The sequence below is a fragment of the Bombina bombina genome, chromosome 6, assembly GCF_027579735.1.
Source record: "Bombina bombina isolate aBomBom1 chromosome 6, aBomBom1.pri, whole genome shotgun sequence".
Lineage (NCBI taxonomy): Eukaryota > Metazoa > Chordata > Amphibia > Anura > Bombinatoridae > Bombina > Bombina bombina.
In genome coordinates this window covers 362,770,152-362,794,650 of record NC_069504.1, presented here as the reverse complement: position 1 = coordinate 362,794,650, position 24,499 = coordinate 362,770,152, and the positions used below count along the sequence as shown (strand labels likewise).

Below are 24,499 nucleotides of genomic sequence, written 5' to 3'. Positions count from 1 at the left end.
TGTGCCCACGGAAGCTAGCTTGCTGGGCTAGGGAGCAGTCTGGAACTCTTTAAGGGCGCAAGGACTTTGAACTCTAGAGGAGTCTGTTCTCCCCATCAACATCTTGGAGTTGAGAGCGATTTTCAATGCTCTGAGGGCTTGTTCTCAGTTGTTCTTAGCCGTTTTTTCAGGTTCCAGTCTGACAATATCTCCTCAGTGGGGAGGAACTCTGGGTTCCTTAGCCATGAAGGAGGTGGCTCAGTTTTGTTCAGTGGGCGGAAGCTCACAATGGCTGTCTATCTGTCATCCACATTCTAGGAGTGGACATCTGGGAAAAGGACTTCCTGAGCGGACAGAATTTTCATCCCGAGGAATGGGTTCTCCATTCGGAGGTGTTCTTCAGGTTAACCCTCAAATGGGGGGGGGGGCTGGAGTTGGATCTGATGGTTTCTTTTGGGAGTAAGGTTCTTCAAGAGGTGGTGCCTTTTATTTAGGTCTACCTGTCTTGTCCCTCCCTAGTCATCTGTGTCCTCTAGCTTGAGTATTGGTTCCTAACAGAAATTGAGGATGTTGTGGACTCACCATATCTTAGGAAAGAAAACAAAATGTATGCTTACCTGATAAATTTCTTTCTTTATGGATATGGTGAGTCCACGACCCCTCCCGTTGTTTTAAGACAGTTATTTTGACTAAATGTCAGGCACCTTTACACCTCTGTATTATTCCTTTTTTCATTTCCCTTCGGTCGAATGACTGGGGTTTGTGGTAAGGGAAGTGATACTTAACAGCTTTGCTGTGGTGTTCTTTGCCTCCTTAAGCTGGAGTGATATTCCCAACAGTAATTGATGACGTCGTGAACTCACCATATCCGGAAAGAAAGAAATTTATCAGTTAAGTATAAAAGTTATTTTACATTCCAATGTTTTTTCATAAAGAAGAAAATGTTCTCTTTGTTTTGAAATATATATATATATATATATATATATATATATACACACATGTGCAGATATGTGTATTATTATATATAACACATAAACACACACAAGCAAAAGTGAGTACACCCCTTACATTTTTGTAAATATTTGATTATATCTTTTTATGTGACAACACTGAAGAAATGGCACTTTGCTACAATGTAAAGTAGTGAGTGTACAGCGTGTATAAAAGTGTAAATGTGCTGTCCCCTCAAAATAACAGGTGGCAACAAGAGTGAGTACACCCCTAAGTGGAAATGTCCAAATTGGGCCCAAAGTTTCAATATTTTGTGTGGCCATCATTATTTTCCAGCAATGCCTTAACCCTCTTGGGCATGGAGTTCACCAGAGCTTCACAGGTTGCCACTGGAGTCCTCTTCCACTCCTCCATGACGACATCACAGAGCTGGTGGATGTTAGAGACCTTGTGCTCCACCACATTCCATTTTAGGATGCCCCACAGATGCTCAATTGGGTTTAGGTCTGGAGACATGCTTGACCAGTCCATCACATTTTCCCTCAGTTTCTTTAGCAAGGCAGTAATTGTCTTGGAGGTGTGTTTGGGGTCATTATCATGTTGAAATACTGCCCTGTGGCCCAGTCTCCAAAGGGAGGGGATCATGCTCTGCTTCAGTATGTCACAGTACATGTTGGCATTTATGGTTCCCTCAATGAACTGTAGCTCCTCAGTGCCAGCAGCACTCATGCAGGCCCAGACCATAACACTAGCATCACCATGCTTGACTGTAGGCAAGACCCACTTGTCTTTGTACTACTCACCTGGTTGCCGCCACACACGCTTGACCCCATCTGAACCAAATAAGTTTATGTTGGTCTCATCGGACCACAGGACATGGTTCCAGTAATCCATGTCCTTAGTCTGCTTGTCTTCAGCAAACTGTCTGCAGGCTTTCTTGTGCATCATCTTTAGAAGAGGCTTCCTTCTTGGACGACAGCCATGCAGACCAATTTGATGCAGAGTACTGCATATGGTCTGAGCACTGACAGGATGACCCCTCACCCCTTCAACTTCTGAAGCAATGCTGGCAGCACTCATATGTCTATTTCCCAAAGACAACCTCTGGATAAGATGCTGAGCACGTGCACTCAACTTCTTTGGTCAACCATGGCGAGGCCTGTTCTGAGTGGCACCAGTCCTGTGAAACCGCTGTATTGTCTTGCCCACCGTGTTGCAGCTCAGTTTCAGGGTCTTGACAATCTTCTTATAGCCTAGGCCATCTTTATGTAGAGCAACAATTATTTTTTTCAAAGCCTCAGAGAGTTCTTTGCCATGAGGTGCCATGTTGAACTTCCAGTGACCAGTATGAGAGAGTCTGAGAGCGATAACACCAAATTTGACACACCTGTTTCCCATTCACACCTGAGACCTTGTAACACTAACGAGTCACATGACACCGGAGAGGGAAAATGGCTAATTGTGCCCAATTTGGACATTTGCACTTAGGGGTGTACTCACTTTTGTTGCCAACGGTTTAGACATTAATGGCTGTGTGTTGAGTTATTTTGAGGGGACAGCAAATTTACACTGTTATACAGGCTGTACACTCACTACTTTACATTGTAGCAAAGTGTCATTTCTTCAGTGTTGTCACATGAAAAGATTTAATAAAATATTTACAAAAATCTGAGGGGTGTACTCACTTTTGTGGGATACTGTATATATATATATATATATATATATATATATATATACATACACATATATATATATATATATATATATATATATATATAAACAAAAACATTTTAACCCTTGTAAAACGTTTTTATTAATATTTAAGTAAATACATTTTATCAGAAACTGTATATATGTATATATCAGTGTGACACTTTAAATTTATTTATGTTGTGTTTTGTGCAGATTTTTTTTTTACCCCTTGCACTTTATGTTTGGTCTTCAGTTGCACTAATCCAACAAGCGCAAATTCTGTTTGCTCTCGAGTGCACCCATTTACTTTCAAATTTTCGGTTGGCCGAATGGTAAGTTTAGCCCCGCCCACAAGTATTACAATGGATCCTCAAAACATGTACTGTAAGATCTCCCCTGTGAGCCCTGCTCTTAAAACTTAAAAACTAGTGATGCTAAATGCAGTAAAATGTCATATTAAGTGATAAAATACATTTTGTATAATAAGCATTTTTCATCTCCTTGACAATTAGGCGATACATGCCCACACTACAGACTGTCATTCCTATGTGCAGTGTGTTATATCCTCTATTATTTTTTCTGGGGATCACTAAGCAGAAGGTGCATACAAGGGTCTAGATTGTATCACTTAATATGACACTTAATATGATCCTGAGATTGCAAATAGGATTTTAGAGGAATGAACATTTTAAGAACTCTTTTTTTTCAGGCAGTAGTGAAAGCCACCTCATTTGAGCATAAACTACCATAATCTGAAACTCTGTTTCTACATAGTCACAAAACTCCTTTAGAGTTTCAGCTTTGAGTGTGTAAGATTTAAAGTATAAAAATATTTTGGAGGTGATCATATCAATAGGCAAAATATCAGTAGCTGCTTGAACAAGTGTTGTGGATGAAGTGGCCTACACACCTATTTCCTATCAGACCATGGCCAAGGATTATCTGCAGCTTGAAGAAAACATTGTTTTGGCCTTTCCTTTCTGAACCTACAAAATCAGAATTTGTGTTATCTGCACACAGTCCAACAACTTTCCTACTAGACTATTTATTTTTGTAAGGCAGTCACTCAAAATAACAGAATAACAAAATATCAGATGTTTCACAAGGCAAGGATTTTAGTTCTAGTATTTTAACTTTTACTCCAGTTTTGAAAAATACCTGACAAGCGCAGGAAAAATCTTGAGCTTTTTATGACTGGATGTGTCAGTCAAAACAGAAATAAATGTATATTTTTATAAATCACAGTGCAACAGATATAAAGCATGAGGAGCAAACCCTTTCAAAATAATAGCTTCTGTTTTTGTACGTTCAAATGTGGATAGTGTAGGCCCTTAATGATCTAGGAGCAGACTTAAGGGTTAAGGCACAGAAGGATGGGAAGTGTAGATTCAGTTTAGTTATGGTTTGTGACCTGGTTTGTGCAGCCTAGCGGATCAGGGGTCCCTTATGGGTTAGAGTCTTTGTGTTACACTATGGTAGCCGTAGGTCTTGACCCCTTTCCCCTTAGGCAAACAAATAGAGTGGAGTGATGGCCAGGCTGATGAGAAGAGACTGATGCCCTAGGTGGGTGACTAGGGTGCTCTTCTCAAGTAGGCAGGAAATAAGAACTCCCTGCAAAACCCTGCTGAATATTGCTTTGAGAGGTTCATTGGGCTCCACTGCAGATTTCAGTTGAGGGCCTGGTGTTATTCTCACTTAAATGAATTAGGGACTTAATTGCCACCATCCCTTTAATTAATTAATATGTTTAGGGCTAGATTACAAGTGAAGGCTAATTTATCAAGTGCCCAAAAACGGGCCAATTTGCTCGTTTGCAGGCGCGTGATAAATAATCAGCCATTACAAGTCCCCCAAAATACAGTGGTGTGTATTTTATTAATAAATAAAAATTGTAGCATTTTTATCTTTTAATAAAATAACTGCACCAGGCAGTTTTTGGCGGCTTAAAATGGCGGGTGTGGGATGTTAGAAAAAAAAACACAGCACTAAAAAGTGCCTTTTACATTGTGGTCTATGGAAACTGTGTGTTCCCTGTAAATATATATGCATATGCTTATATACATATATATTAATGTGTTAATATGTGTATTTACAAATATTAACACATAAATATATATGTATATAATCAGATACATATATATTTACACTTTGCTGCCATCACTACACTATTTACTCCCTTCGCTGCGTGAGGAGCCTATGGAAGCGCTCTCTTGTGGGCGCAATGCTTCCTAGCAGTTCGCATTGCTGTCAACTTGTAACACCAGCACACATTTCTCAAAGCGACATTTAGTGCTCCACATGTAATCTGGCCCTTAGTCAGCTAATTATTGTTGTGATGTTTTAATCTTCAATGGTTGTTTTCCTCTATTTATTATTAGTGTTAAGATTAGTTTTATTATTAGTGTGACACTACGCTCTTTGGGCAAGATTACAACAACAAAGATTGCGCAGCTATTACAAGTTTCAAAATAACTTACTTTTCATGCGCGTTAATCTGCGTAATCCAAAAAGCCAAATCGCATGCACAATCTCGTATTCCCCGAAGAAGTCAATGGCAAATAGAAAAAAAAAACACACTAAAACCCTAATCAGTTGCGCAAAGCCCATGACGTATTCTCCTCGAAAAGTGTACATGAAAATGCGAATATTTCATATGGCAAAATTATTTTCACAACAGAATATGTTGTAATTATTTTAAATAAATATTTCTCTATATATGTGATGATTGTTGGATTGATATATCAATTTATTGCAAGAAATGTATATGAATATATATATATGTCTATACATCTCGAGATCTATATGCGAATATCTCTTTGAAAATCCCTCTGAGATATTGTTTAATGTGCATAAAATTATAATGTAAAATCTTTTCATTATCTCCCTAGCTAAACTTATCTGTATATACATAAATCCATGTTTCTCTATGTATGTGTGTGTACTGTATGTCAATGTAAAATACTTGCATCAGCTTTCTTTCTAACACCCGAGATTGCATATTTTATAACTTTTGTGTGCAATATTTTTTTTTTTTTAAAAAAAGGCGAATGTGCACGCGCGATCACGATATTTCAAGACTTGTAATGTCAGGGCAATGAACATTGATTGCGAAAAGACCATATAACGGGAAAGACAGAATGCGCGACTTGTAACCTTGACCATTGGACTCTCACTATGGTACTAAGGTGTGCAAATCCTTTTAAAAACAGACCCATATGAAATCTTTATATTTATAATTATTAACCCCTATGGTATATTTATATATAACCCCTATGCTAGGAGCCAGAAAAATATTCTAAAAAGCAATTGGATTAAAAAATTAAAAAATTATGAAGTCCAGAAATATAACACCAAAGGCATTTAGTATTATGATTCACTATTTAACCCCTATGGTATATTTATATATAACCCCTATGGTATATTTATATATAACCCCTATGGTATATTTATATATAACCCCTATGGTATATTTATATATAACCCCTATGGTATATTTATATATAACCCCTATGGTATATTTATATATAACCCCTATGGTATATTTATATATAACCCCTATGGTATATTTATATATAACCCCTATGGTATATTTATATATAACCCCTATGGTATATTTATATATAACCCCTATGGTATATTTATATATAACCCCTATGGTATATTTATATATAACCCCTATGGTATATTTATATATATAACCCCTATGCTAGGAGCAAGAAAAAATAACGCCAAAGGCATTTAGTATTATGATTCACTATTTAACCCCTATGGTAGGAGCCAGAAATATACTGTATTCCCAAAGACAATAAGATATATTAAATAAGTCTTGTATTAACCCCTATGTCAGGTGCCAGAGATATATTCCCAAAAGCACTTAGAAATATTTAAAAAATATATATGAAGTCTTAAGTAACCCCTATGATAATTATATTTATATTTCTAAATTTAGCCAGACTAGAAATATGAAAAATAATTGGAATCCCTAAGCTGTAGGGAGTCAACAGCCTGCTATTCCAATATCTGGTCTCCTTGGCATCAGGCAGGGAGCAGGTTAGGAGGTTTCAAAAGTGTCTTGCAAAATGCATAGCAGGCAGATAGACAAGTCTGGCCTACAAACTGTCTGTCATCTGGAAACACAAGCAACAATAGATCTCTCCTACCTGCTCTGCCTTTGATAACATCAGTGGCTGCTGGGATCTCTTGCCGGTTCCTCCTTGAATGTTACTGGTACGCTCATGCTGTGGGGGAGGGGACTTGTGACAATTTGGGACACTGAAGCAAAAATCAGTACCCCGAATTGTCCTTTGAAAAATTTGGGACAGATTTCCCAAAATCAAGACTGTTCCGGAAAAATCGGGACATCTGGTTACCTTAGTACTTAGCTCCAAATGGTGCATTGCTGCCATTTAGGATATATTGTGATTAGGGCTATGCACACTTCTCTTGTGTCATTGGTTCACCTGATGTGTTCAGCTAGGTCCCATTAGTGCATGGCTACTCTGGAGTTGACTTTAGCTATGTGTTTAATCATTTTGCAGGAGTTAAACACACAGTTATATGCAAGTAACAGTGTAAAAATAAAATGTTGTAACACATTTCATTTTCCACTTTTATGTTTCCTTAAAAACCCTGACTACTTGCAAACTAATGTGTAGTTATATGCCATACAGTATGAGGTATATATACTTCTACCGGCACACAGTAGCATATTTTCAGTACTTACATGGATTCTGGAAGCAGCCGATAAGTAACTATGCCAAACTCTCCAGCATCCTTATCCGTTGCCTAGAAAAAAGCAACATTTATCACCCTGAAGAACTATTTATAACAGGCTTAAGTTCATATCCTATTTACCTATTGTATGATAGATATACAGAAGAGACTAAACTCCCTAATGCTATTAATGTTATTGCTTCAGACATAGTTAAATTATTTTCCAGTTTACTATTAAACATGTAACACACAAGTGTAAACAGACAGAAAATATAAGGCATCAGATACAATGTATATATCAATATTTCCCAGGTATAGCTTATACAAAAAAATGGAAATTGTAACTTAGATCTCAATTTATAACTACAGAATCAATAATGTGGACATTGAACATTAATTACATTTCTTGAATCTCTCTCTAATTATGGGAGATACCATTCTGAAACCTAGGTTTCACTGCAGGAAGAGAGTTGTTGCACAAATGTAAACACATGAGTACTGGAATGTAAGTGAAATACTAAAAATAATATAAATGTATTTAGGGTCAGAATACAAGTGGCGTGCAAAATAAATTTTTTGCTTTCTCACTAAGTACGCTCAAAGTAAATTTATAACGTGGCAGGGTTATCGCTTGTATTACAAGTTGAAAGCAATAAGTTAGCATGTGAGCAAAAGTCTGATGCACGCTAACTTCAGGACTTCGGATACCACGACTACGCTAACTTCTTCTCCCCATAGACGTCTATGGGGCGCTCTGTTAAATAAACCTAACAGTTATCACTAGTGAGATAATCCAACACCGCTTTAGACTAACTGCGCTAGCCCCAAAGTGAGTTATAAATACTTAAATATCTATATGAATATATACAGATATAGATATATTGGGCCAGATTACAAGTGATGCAATATTTTCGCTCACAAAAAAACACCATCAGAAGTAACCTATAATGTAGATGGGGTTAGCGAGCGTATTACAAGTTGAAAGAAAAATGTTTGAGCGCGAGTGAAACCTGAAGCATGCTAACTTCAGGACTTCGGATATCGTGACCTCACTAACTTCTTCTCCCCATAGACTTCAATGGAGAGCGCAAATTTTTAAAAAATAACACTTATCGCTCGCGTGCTATCTTGACCACATTTCAACAAATGTGTTGGATTTTTAAATTTTTTTTGCTCCATTGACTTCTATGTGGGAATAGGTTATAGCGTGCGCAATATTCTAGGTTTTACGCGCATCGGATTAGCAGGCGAGAACAAAAAGTTTACTTTCAACTCATAATACGAGAGCAACCCGACGTGTTTCAGTGAACATTACAAGTATCTCAGCTGGCCAATTCAAAAAGTTAAAGAGCCATTAAAGGATCAGTAAATACAGTAGATTTGAATAAGCAACAAATGTATGATAACAAGACAATGCAATAACATTTAGGGGCCGATTTATCAAGGGCCGAATGGCCCCTGATGCCCCTGTTTCTGCACCAGCCTTTAGGCTCACCGGAAACAGCAATTAAGAAGCAGCGATCTTAAGACCGCTGCTCCTTAACTGGTCTGCCGCCTCTGAGGCTGCAGACATCAATCCGCCCGCTCTCATTCGATCAGGTTGATTGACATCCCCTGCTAGCGGCCGATTAGCCACGAATCTGCAGGGGGCAGCATTGCACAAGCAGTTCACAAGAACTGCTGGTGCAATGCTAAATGCCGGCAGCGTATGCTGTCGGCATTCAACGATGTCTGTCAGACATGATCCGCTGAGCGGATCATGTCAGAAATATATTTGATAAATCTGCCCCTAACTCTGAACTTCAAATGAGTAGTAGATTTTTTTTCTGACAAATTTCAAAGTTATGTCTATTTCCACTCCTCCTGTATTATGTGACAGCCATCAGCCAATCACAGATGCATATATGTATATATATTACAGGTTTTCATAAACCCGGCGTTAACAGGCAAGAAGTGAGCGTAGAGCAAAATTGAGCTCCATACCGCACTCCAATACCAGCGCTGCTGAAAGCCGCAGTGAGTTGGTTTTACGTGCTCATACACGATTTCCCCATAGACATCAATGGGGAGAGTCGGCTGAAAAAAAGTCTAACATCTGCAAAAAAGCAGTGTAAAGCTCCGTAACGCAGCCCCATTGATTCCTATGGGGAAACTAAATTTATGTTTACACCTATCACCCTAACATTAACCCCGAGTCTAAACACCCCTAATCTTGCACTTATTAACCCCTAATCTGCTGCCCCGACATCGCCGACACCTACATTATACTTATTAACCCCTAATCTGCTGCTCCGGACATCGCCGCCACTATAATAAACATATTAACCCCTAAACCGCCGCACTCCCACATCATAAACAATAGTTAAATATTATTAACCCCTAATCTGCCGCCCCCAATGTCGCCGCCACTATAAGAAATTTATTAACCCCTAAACCTATGTCTAACCCTAACACCCCCTAACTTAAATATAATTAAAATAAATCTAAATAAAAATTACTATCATTACCTAAATAATTCCTATTTGAAACTAAATACTTACCTGTAAAATAACCCTAAGCCGGGAGAAGTCCTCAGCGAAGCGGCAAGAAGTTCTCAAAGAAGCCGGCAGAAGTCTTCATCCAGACGACATCTTCTATCCTTATCCATGTGGCGTGGAGCGAGTCCATCTTCAAGACATGCGGCGCGGAGCATCCTCTTCTTCCGACGACTAACGACAAATGAAGGTTCCTTTAAATGACGTCATCCAAGATGGCGTCCCTTGAATTCCGATTGGCTGATAGAATTCTATCAGCCAATCGGAATTAAAGGTGAAAAAATCCTATTGGCTAATGCAATCAGCCAATAGGATTGAGCTTCAATCCTATTGACTGATCCAATCAGCCAATAGGATTGAGCTTGAATTCTATTGGCTGTTCCAATCAGCCAATAGAATGCAAGCTCAATCCTATAGGCTGATTGGATCAGCCAATAGGATTGAAGCTCAATCATATTGGCTAATTGCATCAGCCAATAGGATTTTTTCACCTTTAATTCCGATAAGCTGATAGAATTCTATCAGCCAATCGGAATTCAAGGGGCGGATGTCTTGAAGATGGACCCATTCCTCGCCGGATGGATGAAGATAGAAGATGCCATCTGGATGAAGACTTCTGCCCGTCTGGAGGACCACTTCTGCCGGCTTGGATGAAGACTTCTCCTGGCTTTGTTGAGGACTTATTGACGCTTCGCTGAGGACTTCTCCCGGCTTCGTGAGGATGGATGTCCGGTCTTCAAAACTGTAAGTGGATCTTCAGGGGTTAGAGTTAGGGTTTTTTAAGGGTTTATTGGGTGGGTTTTAGTTTTAGATTAGGGTGTGGGCAATAGAAAAAGAGCTAAATGCCCTTTTAAGGGCAATGACCATCCAAATGCCCTTTTCAGGGCAATGGGGATTTTAGGATTTTTTAGTTAGGATTTTATTTAGGGGGTTGGTTGTGTGGGTGGTGGGTTTTACTGTTAGGGGGGTGTTTGTATTTTTTTACAGGTAAAAGAGCTGATTTATTTGGGGCAATGCCCCGCAAAAGGCCCTTTTAAGGGTTATTGGTAGTTTAGTTTAGGCTAGGGTTTTTTTTTATTTTGGGGGGCTTTTTTATTTTGATAGGGCTATTAGATTAGGTGTAATTAGTTTAAATATCTGATCATTTCTTTTTTTATTTTGTGTAATTTAGTGTTAGTTTTTTTTGTAATTTAGGTAATTCTATTTAATTTAGGTAATTTATTTAATTGTAGTGTAAGGTTAGGTGTTAGTGTAAAACAGGTTAGATTTTATTTTACAGGTAAATTTGTATTTATTTTAGCTAGGTAGTTGGTAAATAGTTAATAACTATTTACTAACTATTTTACCTAAATTAAATACAAACTTGCCTGTAAAATAAAAATAAACCCTAAGCTAAATACAATGTAACTATTAGTTATATTGTAGCTAGCTTAGGGTTTATTTTACAGCTAAGTATTTAGTTTTAAATAGGAATTATTTTGGTAAAGAAAGTAATTTTTATTTAGATTTATTTTAATTATATTTAAGTTAGGGGGTGTTAGGGTTAGGGGTTAATAACTTTAGTATAGTGGCGGCGACGTTGGGGCGGCAGATTAGGGGTTAATAAATGTAGGTAGGTGGTGGCGATGTTAGGGGCGGCAGATTAGGGGTTAATAATATTCAACTAGTGTTTGCGAGGCGGGAGTGCGGCGGTTTAGGGGTAATATGTTTATTATAGTGGCGGCGATGTCGGGAGTGGCAGATTAGGGGTTAATAATTTTATTTTAGTGTTTGTGATGCGGGAGGGCCTCGGTTTAGGGGTTAATAGGTAGTTTATGGGTGTACTTTTTAACACTTTAGTTATGAGTTTTATGCTATAGCTTTGTAGCGTAAAACTCATAACTACTGACTTTAGATTGCATTACGAATCTTGCGGGATAGGCTGTACCGCTCACCTTTTGGCCTCCCAGAAAAAGCTTGTAATACCGGCGCTATGGAAGTCCCATTGAAAAAAGACTTTACGCAAATTGCGTAAGTTAATTTGCGGTATGGCCAAAAAAGTTTGCGGTGCCCCTAAACCTGCAAGACTCGTAATACCAGCGGGAGTGAAAAAGCAGCGTTATGAGCCTTAATGCTGCTTTCTCACTCATACCACAAAACTCGTAATCTATCTGAAAGTGTGCTAAAGGGACATAATACCCATTTGCTTAATCACTTGAAAGTTATACAGCATAACTATAAAGAGCTGACAAGAAAATATCACCTGAACATCTCTATGTAAAAAAGAAGATCTTTTACCTCAAAATTTCTTCATCTTACAAGAGTAAGTGCTCTGGTAACAGTTATACTTCAGGTACTGTCCAGCTGCAAGTTTAAAAAAACAAATAAAATATCCAATCAGCAATGCTGAGGTCATGCTATGCTATTTTACTGAAATCTCAAGAGATTTCATAGGAAATATCATGACTGTGCTTGCACATGCCAGATGCAAACTCACTTGCAAGTCCTAGGACCTCTAGTAACTCTTTACAATGGGGTGTCAATACTTAATGAAATTTTGAGGTAAATATCTTCCTTTTTAACATAGAGATGTTCAGTTGTTGAGGTGATATTCTCTAGTCAGCTATTTACAGCTATGCTGCATTACTTTCAAGTGCTTCAACAATTGGGTATCATGTCCCTTTAAACGTAAGTTAGCGGGGTTAGCGAGCGTATTACAAGTTGAAAGAAAAATGTTTGAGCGCGAGTGAAACCTGAAGCATGCTAACTTCAGGACTTCGGATATCGTGACCTCACTAACTTCTTCTCCCCATAGACTTCAATGGAGAGCGCAGATTTTTAAAAAAAATAACACTTATCGCTCGCATGCTATCTTGACCACATTTCAACAAATGTGTTGGATTTTTTAAAAATGTTTTGCTCCATTGACTTCTATGTGGGAATAGGTTATAGCGTGCGCAATATTCTAGGTTTTACGCGCATCGGATTAGCAGGCAAGAACAAAAAAGTTTACTTTCAACTCATAATACGAGAGCAACCCGACGTGTTTCAGTGAACATTACAAGTATCTCAGCTGGACAATTCAAAAAGTTAAAGAGCCATTAAAGGATCAGTAAATACAGTAGATTTGAATAAGCAACAAATGAATGATAACAAGACAATGCAATAACACTTAGGGGCCGATTTATCAAGGGCCGAATGGCCCCTGATGCCCCTGTTTCTGCACCAGCCTTTAGGCTCACCGGAAACAGCAGTTAAGAAGCAGCGATCTTAAGACCGCTGCTCCTTAACTGGTCTGCCGCCTCTGAGGCTGCACACATCAATCCGCCCGCTCTCATTCGATCAGGTTGATTGACATCCCCTGCTAGCGGCCGATTAGCCACGAATCTGCAGGGGGCAGCATTGCACAAGCAGTTCACAAGAACTGCTGGTGCAATGCTAAATGCCGGCAGCGTATGCTGTCGGCATTCAACGATGTCTGTCAGACATGATCCGCTGAGCGGATCATGTCAGAAATATATTTGATAAATCGGCCGCTAACTCTGAGCTTCAAATGAGTAGTAGATTTTTTTTCTGACAAATTTCAAAGTTATGTCTATTTCCACTCCTCCTGTATTATGTGACAGCCATCAGCCAATCACAGATGCATATATGTATATTCTGTGAATTCTTGCACATGCTCAGTAGTAGCCGGTGATACCAAACATTTAAATATACACTTTATTAATGGAAGTAAATTGGAAAGTTGTTTAAAATTGCATGCTCTATCTGAATCACGAAAGTTTAATTTTGACTTGAGTGTCCTTTTAAAGTCAAGAGAAGAGTGGAGCTATACTACCCTGCATACTATTGCAATACATGTTAAATTCTATCGGCTAGATTACGAGTTTTGCGGTATGAGGGGTGCGGTAATAACTTGCACGTTATTGTCATCGCTCACTTCCCTACAGCGCTGGTATTACAGGTTTTCATAAACCCGGCGTTAACAGGCAAGAAGTGAGCGTAGAGCAAAATTGAGCTCGATACCGCACTCCAATACCAGCGCTGCTGAAAGCTGCAGTGAGTTGGTTTTACGTGCTCATGCACGATTTCCCCATAGACATCAATGGGGAGAGTCGGCTGAAAAAAAGTCTAACATCTGCAAAAAAGCAGCGTAAAGCTCCGTAACGAAGCCCCATTGATTCTGATGGGGAAACTAAATTTATGTTTACACCTATCACCCTAACATGAACCCCGAGTCTAAACACCCCTAATCTTGCACTTATTAACCCCTAATCTGCTGCCCCGACATCGCCGACACCTACATTATACTTATTAACCCCTAATCTGCTGTTCCGGACATCGCCGCCACTATAATAAACATATTAACCCCTAAACCGCCGCACTCCCACATCATAAACAATAGTTAAATATTATTAACCCCTAATCTGCCTCCCCCAATGTCGCCGCCACTATACTAAATTTATTAACCCCTAAACCTATGTCTAACCCTAACCCTAACACCCCCTAACTTAAATATAATTAAAATAAATCTAAATAAAAATTACTATCATTACCTAAATAATTCCTATTTAAAACTAAATACTTACCTGTAAAATAACCCTAAGCCGGGAGAAGTCCTCAGCAAAGCGGCAAGAAGTTCTCAAAGAAGCCGGCAGAAGTCTTCATCCAGACGACATCTTCTATCTTCATCCATGTGGCGTGGAGCGAGTCCATCTTCAAGACATGCGGCGCGGAGTATCCTCTTCTTCCGACGACTAACGACAAATGAAGGTTCCTTTAAATGACGTCATCCAAGATGGCGTCCCTTGAATTCCGATTGGCTGATAGAATTCTATCAGCCAATCGGAATTAAAGGTGAAAAAATCCTATTGGCTAATGCAATCAGCCAATAGGATTGAGCTTCAATCCTATTGACTGATCCAATCAGCCAATAGGATTGAGCTTGAATTCTATTGGCTGTTCCAATCAGCCAATAGAATGCAAGCTCAATCCTATAGGCTGATTGGATCAGCCAATAGGATTGAAGCTCAATCATATTGGCTAATTGCATTAGCCAATAGGATTTTTTCACCTTTAATTCCGATAAGCTGATAGAATTCTATCAGCCAATCGGAATTCAAGGGGCGGATGTCTTGAAGATGGACCCGTTCCTCGCCGGATGGATGAAGATAGAAGATGCCATCTGGATGAAGACTTCTGCCCATCTGGAGGACCACTTCTGCCGGCTTGGATGAAGACTTCTCCTGGCTTTGTTGAGGACTTATTGACGCTTCGCTGAGGACTTCTCCCGGCTTCGTTGAGGATGGATGTCCGGTCTTCAAAACTGTAAGTGGATCTTCAGGGGTTAGAGTTAGGTTTTTTTTAAGGGTTTATTGGGTGGGTTTTAGTTTTAGATTAGGGTGTGGGCAATAGAAAAAGAGTTAAATGCCCTTTTAAGGGCAATGACCATCCAAATGCCCTTTTCAGGGCAATGGGGATTTTAGGATTTTTTAGTTAGGATTTTATTTAGGGGGTTGGTTGTGTGGGTGGGTTTTTTTTTATTTTGGGGGGCTTTTTTATTTTGATAGGGCTATTAGATTAGGTTTAATTAGTTTAAATATCTGATCATTTCTTTTTTTATTTTGTGTAATTTAGTGTTAGTTTTTTTTGTAATTTAGGTAATTTTATTAAATTTAGGTAATTTATTTAATTATAGTGTAAGGTTAGGTGTTAGTGTAAAACAGGTTAGATTTTATTTTACAGGTAAATTTGTATTTATTTTAGCTAGGTAGTTAGTAAATAGTTAATAACTATTTACAAACTATTTTACCTAGTTAAATTAAATACAAACTTGCCTGTAAAGTAAAAATAAACCCTAAGCTAAATACAATGTAACTATTAGTTATATTGTAGCTAGCTTAGGCTTTATTTTACAGCTAAGTATTTAGTTTTAAATAGGAATTATTTAGGTAAAGAAAGTAATTTTTATTTAGATTTATTTTAATTATATTTAAGTTAGGGGGTGTTAGGGTTAGGGGTTAATAAATTTAGTATAGTGGCGGCGACGTTGGGGCGGCAGATTAGGGATTAATAAATGTAGGTAGGTGGTGGCGATGTTAGGGGCGGCAGATTAGGGGTTAATAATATTCAACTAGTGTTTGCGAGGCGGGAGTGCGGCGGTTTAGGGGTTAATATGTTTATTATAGTGGCGGCGATGTCGGGAGTGGCAGATTAGGGGTTAATAATTTTATTTTAGTGTTTGTGATGTGGGAGGGCCTCGGTTTAGGGGTTAATAGGTAGTTTATGGGTGTTAGTGTACTTTTTAACACTTTAGTTATGAGTTTTATGCTATAGCTTTGTAGCATAAAACTCATAACTACTGACTTTAGATTGCATTACGAATCTTGCGGGATAGGCTGTACAGCTAACCTTTTGGCCTCCCAGAAAAAGCTTGTAATACCGGCGCTATGGAAGTCCCATTGAAAAAAGACTTTACGCAAATTGCGTAAGTTAATTTGCGGTATGGCCAAAAAAGTGTGCGGTGCCCCTAAACCTGCAAGACTCGTAATACCAGCGGGAGTGAAAAAGCAGCGTTATGAGCCTTAATGCTGCTTTCTCACTCATACCGCAAAACTCGTAATCTAGCTGAAAGTGTGCTAAAGGGACATAATACCCATTTGCTTAATCACTTGAAAGTTATACAGCATAACTATAAAGAGCTGACAAGAAAATATCACCTGAACATCTCTATGTAAAAAAGAAGATCTTTTACCTCAAAATTTCTTCATCTTACAAGAGTAAGTGCTCTGGTAACAGTTATACTTCAGGTACTGTCCAGCTGCAAGTTTAAAAAAACAAATAAAATATCCAATCAGCAATGCTGAGGTCATGCTATGCTATTTTACTGAAATCTCAAGAGATTTCATAGGAAATATCATGACTGTGCTTGCACATGCCAGATGCAAACTCACTTGCAAGTCCTAGGACCTCTAGTAACTTTTTACAATGGGGTGTCAATACTTAATGAAATTTTGAGGTAAATATCTTCCTTTTTAACATAGAGATGTTCAGTTGTTGAGGTGATATTTTCTAGTCAGCTATTTACAGCTATGCTGCATTACTTTCAAGTGCTTCAACAATTGGGTATCATGTCCCTTTAAACGTAAGGCTGCTTTAGCCTTCCTTTAACACTGAGATCAACACCTCTAAAAATCACAGTCTGAGAGGTCGATTTATGAAGTAGCGGATGCTGTTTCTGACCGACTCCGCTTCAGTTCCGCCTGAAGCAGAAGTTAAGAAGCAGCAGTCCTAAGACCGCTGCTCCTTAACTCGTCTGCCACCTCTGAGGTGGCGGACAGCAATCAGCCTGATCGAATACGATCGGGTTGATTGACACCCCCTGCTAGTGGCCAATTGGCCGCAAATCTGCAGGGAGCAGTATTGCACCAGCAATTCACAAGAAATGCTGGTGCAATGATAAATGCTGACAGCGTATGCTGTCGTTATTTATCGATGTGCGGTGACATGATTTGCTATAGCGGATCATGTCTGTCCGCACCATGATAAATTTACCCCTGAAAGTGTACTTAGTCTTTTTTTAAATGATAAGTAAGTTCTTTCAGTGCCTGTGTATGCTCCAGATAAGCACCAGACATCTGCATGAGGCGCATATCTCAGCTTATGCATGTGCTAGGTGAGCCGATGAGAAAAGTTATCACAGAACATGGTTAAATAACAATATTCATTTTCTAGTTCACATTGTATACTGTTATGTTATATTCCTACCCCTTTCTTACCGTGATAATTCCCAAGGAGGTGCCATTAGGACAGTTTTCCAACACTGTCAGCTTATAAGATGTCTCGTTAAATATAGGAGTTTCATCATTGATATTTATGAGGTTGATAGTCACTGTAGCAATCGAGCAGCAGTCTGTGTGTAAGCCAGTGTCATTTGCCAAAATCTTATTGGGAAAGAACAGGTGGAAATGTTATACAAATATGCAAAGATATAAAACTAAAGCAACACTAACAAGGAAGAAAAGTAAAACATGCTAGTGAAATAAAACTGCAGATTAATACTAAAAAGGTTTGAGAGTGACCTCAAGGGATCATAACCAGATGTTATTAATCTATGTAACATACTCTTTTAATTCATTTTTCAATTGTGTATACAGGCAGCCCCCGGGTTACAGACATCTGACTTAAGCCCCCGGGTTACAGACATCCGACTTAAGCCCCCAGGTTACAGACATCCGACTTAAGCCCCCGGGTTACAGACATCCGACTTAAGCCCCCAGGTTACAGACATCCGACTTAAGCCCCCAGGTTACAGACATCCGACTTAAGCCCCCGGGTTACAGACATCCGACTTAAGCCCCCAGGTTACAGACATCCGACTTAAGCCCCCGGGTTACAGACATCCGACTTAAGCCCCCAGGTTACAGACATCCGACTTAAGCCCCCGGGTTACAGACATCCGACTTAAGCCCCCAGGTTACAGACATCCGACTTAAGCCCCCGGGTTACAGACATCCGACTTAAGCCCCCAGGTTACAGACATCCGACTTAAGCCCCCAGGTTACAGACATCCGACTTAAGCCCCCGGGTTACAGACATCCGACTTAAGCCCCCAGGTTACAGACATCCGACTTAAGCCCCCAGGTTACAGACATCCGACTTAAGCCCCCGGGTTACAGACATCCGACTTAAGCCCCCAGGTTACAGACATCCGACTTAAGCCCCCGGGTTACAGACATCCGACTTAAGCCCCCGGGTTACAGACATCCAACTTAAGCCCCCGGGTTACAGACATCTGACTTAAGCCCCCGGGTTACAGACATCCGACTTAAGCCCCCGGGTTACAGACATCCGACTTAAGCCCCCGGGTTACAGACATCCGACTTAAGCCCCCGGGTTACAGACATCCGACTTAAGCCCCCGGGTTACAGACATCCAACTTAAGCCCCCGGGTTACAGACATCTGACTTAAGCCCCCGGGTTACAGACATCCGACTTAAGCCCCCGGGTTACAGACATCCGACTTAAGCCTCCGGGTTACAGACATCCGACTTAAGCCCCCGGGTTACAGACATCCGACTTAAGCCTCCGGGTTACAGACATCCGACTTAAGCCCCCGGGTTACAGACATCCGACTTAAGCCCCCGGGTTACAGACATCCGACTTAAGCCCCCGGGTTACAGACATCCGACTTAAGCCTCCGGGTTACAGACATCCGACTTAAGCCCCCGGGTTACAGACATCCGACTTAAGCCTCCGGGTTACAGACATCCGACTTAAGCCCCCGGGTTACAGACATCCGACTTAAGCCCCCGGGTTACAGACATCCGACTTAAGCCCCCGGGTTACAGACATCCGACTTAAGCCTCCGGGTTACAGACATCCGACTTAAGCCCCCGGGTTACAGACATCCGACTTAAGCCCCCGGGTTACAGACATCCGACTTAAGCCCCCGGGTTACAGACATCCGACTTAAGCCTCCGGGTTACAGACATCCGACTTAAGCCTCCGGGTTACAGACATCCGACTTAAGCCTCCGGGTTACAGACATCCGACTTAAGCCCCCGGGTTACAGACATCCGACTTAAGCCCCCGGGTTACAGACATCCGACTTAAGCCTCCGGGTTACAGACATCCGACTTAAGCCCCCGGGTTACAGACATCCGACTTAAGCCCCCGGGTTACAGACATCCGACTTAAGCCCCCGGGTTACAGACATCCGACTTAAGTACAACGCGTACTTACAAACAGAAAAATAGAGCTGTATTGTTTTTCCATTTTTGAAAGTGACTTCTGTTTTTTACACATGGAAGGCATTGTTTATATGTTATTGAGCTATTATTCTTGTGAATATTCATACCTCAATGTGCATTACTGGTGTCTTCTCATAGTCTATAGCAGACGAATCTCTGACCAGAATCTGCACAGATGCTGTATTCAGTACTCGACTAGGGGACACAGTGAAGTAATTAGCGTCAGGGCCTTGCAGGGACAGATAGAAGACTCCATTCACATCCTGGGTGCAGAGATACAAGGTTTCGTTAGATACTCCTTACTCACACTACTAATTAAATATCTATCTTATAAGACAGTTTTCACTCTCTCCCACTGATATATCCATTTACACAATACTTATATAACATATTTATACAGTACCTACTGCCAAATGCAGACAGCCTTATGACACATGAGTCCTCTGTCAGATATCCTCACTAATCACTACTTACACTCCCCTAACTAGATATTATTATACAGTATACAGTACTTCTCATTCCTCAGTCAATTATCCTCACAATACAGAAATTGCATTCCCCAGTCAGATATCCTCACTATACAGTACTTACATTCCCCAGTCAGATATCCTCACTATACAGTACTTACATTCCCCAGTCAGATATCCTCACTATACAGTACTTACATTACCCAGTCAGATATCCTCACTATACAGTACTTACATTCCCCAGTCAGATATCCTCACTATACAGTACTTACATTACCCAGTCAGATATCCTCACTATACAGTACTTACATTCCCCAGTCAGATATCCTCACTATACAGTACTTACATTCCCCAGTCAGATATCCTCACTATACAGTACTTACATTACCCAGTCAGATATCCTCACTATACAGTACTTACATTCCCCAGTCAGATATCCTCACTATACAGTACTTACATTCCCCAGTCAGATATCCTCACTATACAGTACTTACATTCCCCAGTCAGATATCCTCACTATACAGTACTTACATTACACAGTCAGATATCCTCCCTATACAGTACTTACATTACACAGTCAGATATCCTCACTATACATTACTCACACTCCACAGTCCGATATCCTCACTATATAGTACTTACACTCCTCAGTCAGATATCCTCACTATACAGTACTTACATTCCCCAGTCAGATATCCTCACTATACAGTACTTACATTCCCCAGTCAGATATCCTCACTATACAGTACTTACATTCCCCAGTCAGATATCCTTATTATACAGTATTCACATTCCCCAGTCAGATATCCTCACTATACAGTACTTACATTCCCCAGTCAGATATCCTCACTATACAGTACTTACATTCCCCAGTCAGATATCCTCACTATACAGTACTTACAATCCCCAGTCAGATATCCTCACTATACAGTACTTACACTCCCCAGTCAGATATCCTCACTATACAGTACTTACATTACCCAGTCAGATATCCTCACTATACATTACTCACACTCCCCAGTAAGATATCCTCACTATATAGTACTTACACTCCTCAGTCAGATATCCTCACTATACAGTACTTACATTCCCCAGTCAGATATCCTCACTATACAGTACTTACATTCCCCAGTCAGATATCCTCACTATACAGTACTTACACTCCCCAGTCAGATATCCTCACTATACAGTACTTACATTCCCCAGTCAGATATCCTCACTATACAGTACTTACATTCCCCAGTCAGATATCCTTATTATACAGTACTTACACACCCCAGTCAGATATCCTTAGTATACGGTACTCACATTACCCAGTCAGATATCCTTATTATACAGTACTTACACACCCCAGTCAGATATCCTTAGTATACAGTACTCACATTACCCAGTCAGATATCCTTATTATACAGTACTTACACTCCCCAGTCAGATATCCTTATTATAACAGTACTCACATTACCCAGTCAGATATCCTTAGTATACAGTACTCACATTACCCAGTCAGATATCCTTATTATACAGTACTTACACTCCCCAGTCAGATATCCTTATTATAACAGTACTCACATTACCCAGTCAGATATCCTTATTATACAGTACTCACATTCCTCAGTCAAATATCCTTATTATACAGTACTCACACTCCTCAGTCAGATATCCTCACTATACAGTACTCACATTACCCAGTCAGATATCCTCACTATACAGTACAGGTAGCCCTCAGTTTACGCCGGGGTTAGGTTCCAGAAGAAATGGTTTCAAATCAAAACTGTTGTAAATTGAAACCCAGTTTATAATGTAAGTCAATGGGAAGTGAGGGACATAGGTTCCAGGCCCCTATCAAAATTGTCATAAGTAACACCTAATACGTTATTTTTAAAGCTTTGAAATGAAGACTTTAAATTCTAAACAGCATTATAACCCTAATAAAAGAAACACACAACAAAGACTTCACTTGCATTTTTCTGCAAACAGTTCTTTCTATGCATTCCAATCTGGACTGATTTATAGACAGGAAGATCTTGTTCCTTTGAAATCTGCTCGATAGCTCAAATCTGGTTAAACTGATTAATTTCAGCTTGCTTGGCTTTGCAAGTACAGTACTTACATTCCCCAGTCAGATATCCTCACTATACAGTACTTACAATCCCCAGTCAGATATCCTTATTATAACAGTACTCATATTACCCAGTCAGATATCCTTAGTATACAGTACTCACATTACCCAGTTAGATATCCTTATTATACAGTACTTACACTCCCCAGTCAGATATCCTTATTATAACAGTACTCACATTACCCAGTCAGATATCCTTATTATACAGTACTCACATTCCTCAGTCAAATATCCTTATTATACAGTACTCACACTCCTCAGTCAGATATCCTCACTATACAGTACTCACATTACCCAGTCAGATATCCTCACTATACAGTACAGGTAGCCCTCAGTTTACGCCGGGGTTAGGTTCCAGAAGAAATGGTTTCAAATCAAAACTGTTGTAAATTGAAACCCAGTTTATAATGTAAGTCAATGGGAAGTGAGGGACATAGGTTCCAGGCCCCTATCAAAATTGTCATAAGTAACACCTAATACGTTATTTTTAAAGCTTTGAAATGAAGACTTTAAATTCTAAACAGCATTATAACCCTAATAAAAGAAACACACAACAAAGACTTCACTTGCATTTTTCTGCAAACAGTTCTTTCTATGCATTCCAATCTGGACTGATTTATAGACAGGAAGATCTTGTTCCTTTGAAATCTGCTCGATAGCTCAAATCTGGTTAAACTGATTAATTTCAGCTTGCTTGTCTTTGCCGCAACACAAGCAGACAGCTACACCTGCTGGCTATTTTAATAAATGCACTGCTTCTCAATTCTTTTCAATAGCAGTCACATGACTGGAAAAAAAGGTTGTTATTCTGAAGCGGTGTAAATTGAACCGTTGTAAAACGAGGGCCACCTGTACTCACATTACCCAGTCAGATATCCTCACTATATAGTACTCACAATCCCCAGTCAGATTTCCTCACCGTACAGTACTCACATTACACAGTCAGATATCCTCACTATACATTACTTACACTACCCAGTCAGATATCTTCACTATATAGTACTCACATTACCCAGTCTGATATCCTCACTATACAGCACTCACATTACCCAGTCAGATATCCTCACTATATAGTACTCACAACACGCAGTCAGATTTCCTCACCGTACAGTACTCACATTACACAGTCAGATATTCTCACTATATAGTACTCACATTACCCAGTCAGATATCCTCACTGTACAGTACTCACATTCCCCAGTCAGATAGACTCACTATACAGTACTCACATTACCCAGTCAGATTTCCTCACTGTACTGTACTCACATTACCCAGTCAGATATCATTATTATACAGTACTCACTTTCCCCAGTTAGATATCCTCACTTTAGAACACAGTACTCACATTACCCAGCCCCTTCTGTTACATATCCCTAATATTCAGTATTTACACTTCCCTAATCAGATATCCATATTATACAGTACTTCCTATTCCCCGGTGAAAAATCCTCACAATAGAGTACTGTACTTATATTCCCAAGTAAGATATCCTCACTATAAAGTACTCATAATTCCCCGTCAGATATCCTACCTATACAATACTCACATTCCCCAGTAAGATATTTTTATTATACAGTACTCACATTCTCCCAGATATCCGATTCTGCAAACCTCATTACTTTCTGCTGCTATATCATTCTGTCTACTCTCTTTTGGTATGTGAATAGTGCAGGAACCACACTAGAATTTATTGGACTCTTGCTAAACCATTGATCCCTCCCTCCCCACATACACAAACACAGAAACTCAAACAGACACACACACGCTTAGACACACACTCTCTCTCTCACTCACCCACAGACACACACAGGGGTCTATTTATGAAGCAGCGGATGCTGCCTCAGACCCACTCTGCTTCAGGTTTGGCTGAAGCGGAAGTTAAGAAGCTAAGACCGCTGTTCCTTAACTCGTCCACCACCTCTGAGGTGGCGGACAGCAATCCGCCTGATCGAATACGATCGGGCTGATTGACACCACCTGCTAGCTTCCGATTGGCTGCAAATCTGCAGGGGGTGGTATTGCACCAGCAGTTCACAAGAAATGCTGGTGCAATTAGAAATGCCGACAGCGTATGCTGTCGGCATTTGATCGATGTGCAGCGGACATGATCCGCTATATCGGATCATGTCCATCCGAACATTAATAAATGGACCCCACAGAATCTGTGGCCCACTCTCATTTCCACTATTATCCAATTACGCACTCCTTAGAGAAACTTTAATAAAAGCAAAACACATAACCTCATTTCCATCCCATGCATCCCATACACACACACTCCTTTCACTTGTGCACTATGGAACTCTCGTTCTGTCT

At 39.9% G+C, this 24,499-nt stretch overlaps 1 protein-coding gene across 1 annotated transcript in view; it reads right to left on the bottom strand.

Annotated features, from left to right (window-relative positions):
* Positions 1–24,499, bottom strand: part of CDHR2 (cadherin related family member 2) — a 254,823-nt gene that overhangs the window by 62,253 nt on the left and 168,071 nt on the right. The window contains exons 13-15 of the mRNA XM_053719262.1: positions 19,708–19,863; positions 17,627–17,791; positions 7,346–7,407 (exon numbers count right to left, since the gene is read on the bottom strand). Of these exons, the coding sequence (XP_053575237.1) occupies positions 7,346–7,407; positions 17,627–17,791; positions 19,708–19,863 (383 nt within the window). The remainder of the gene's footprint in view (positions 1–7,345; positions 7,408–17,626; positions 17,792–19,707; positions 19,864–24,499) is intronic.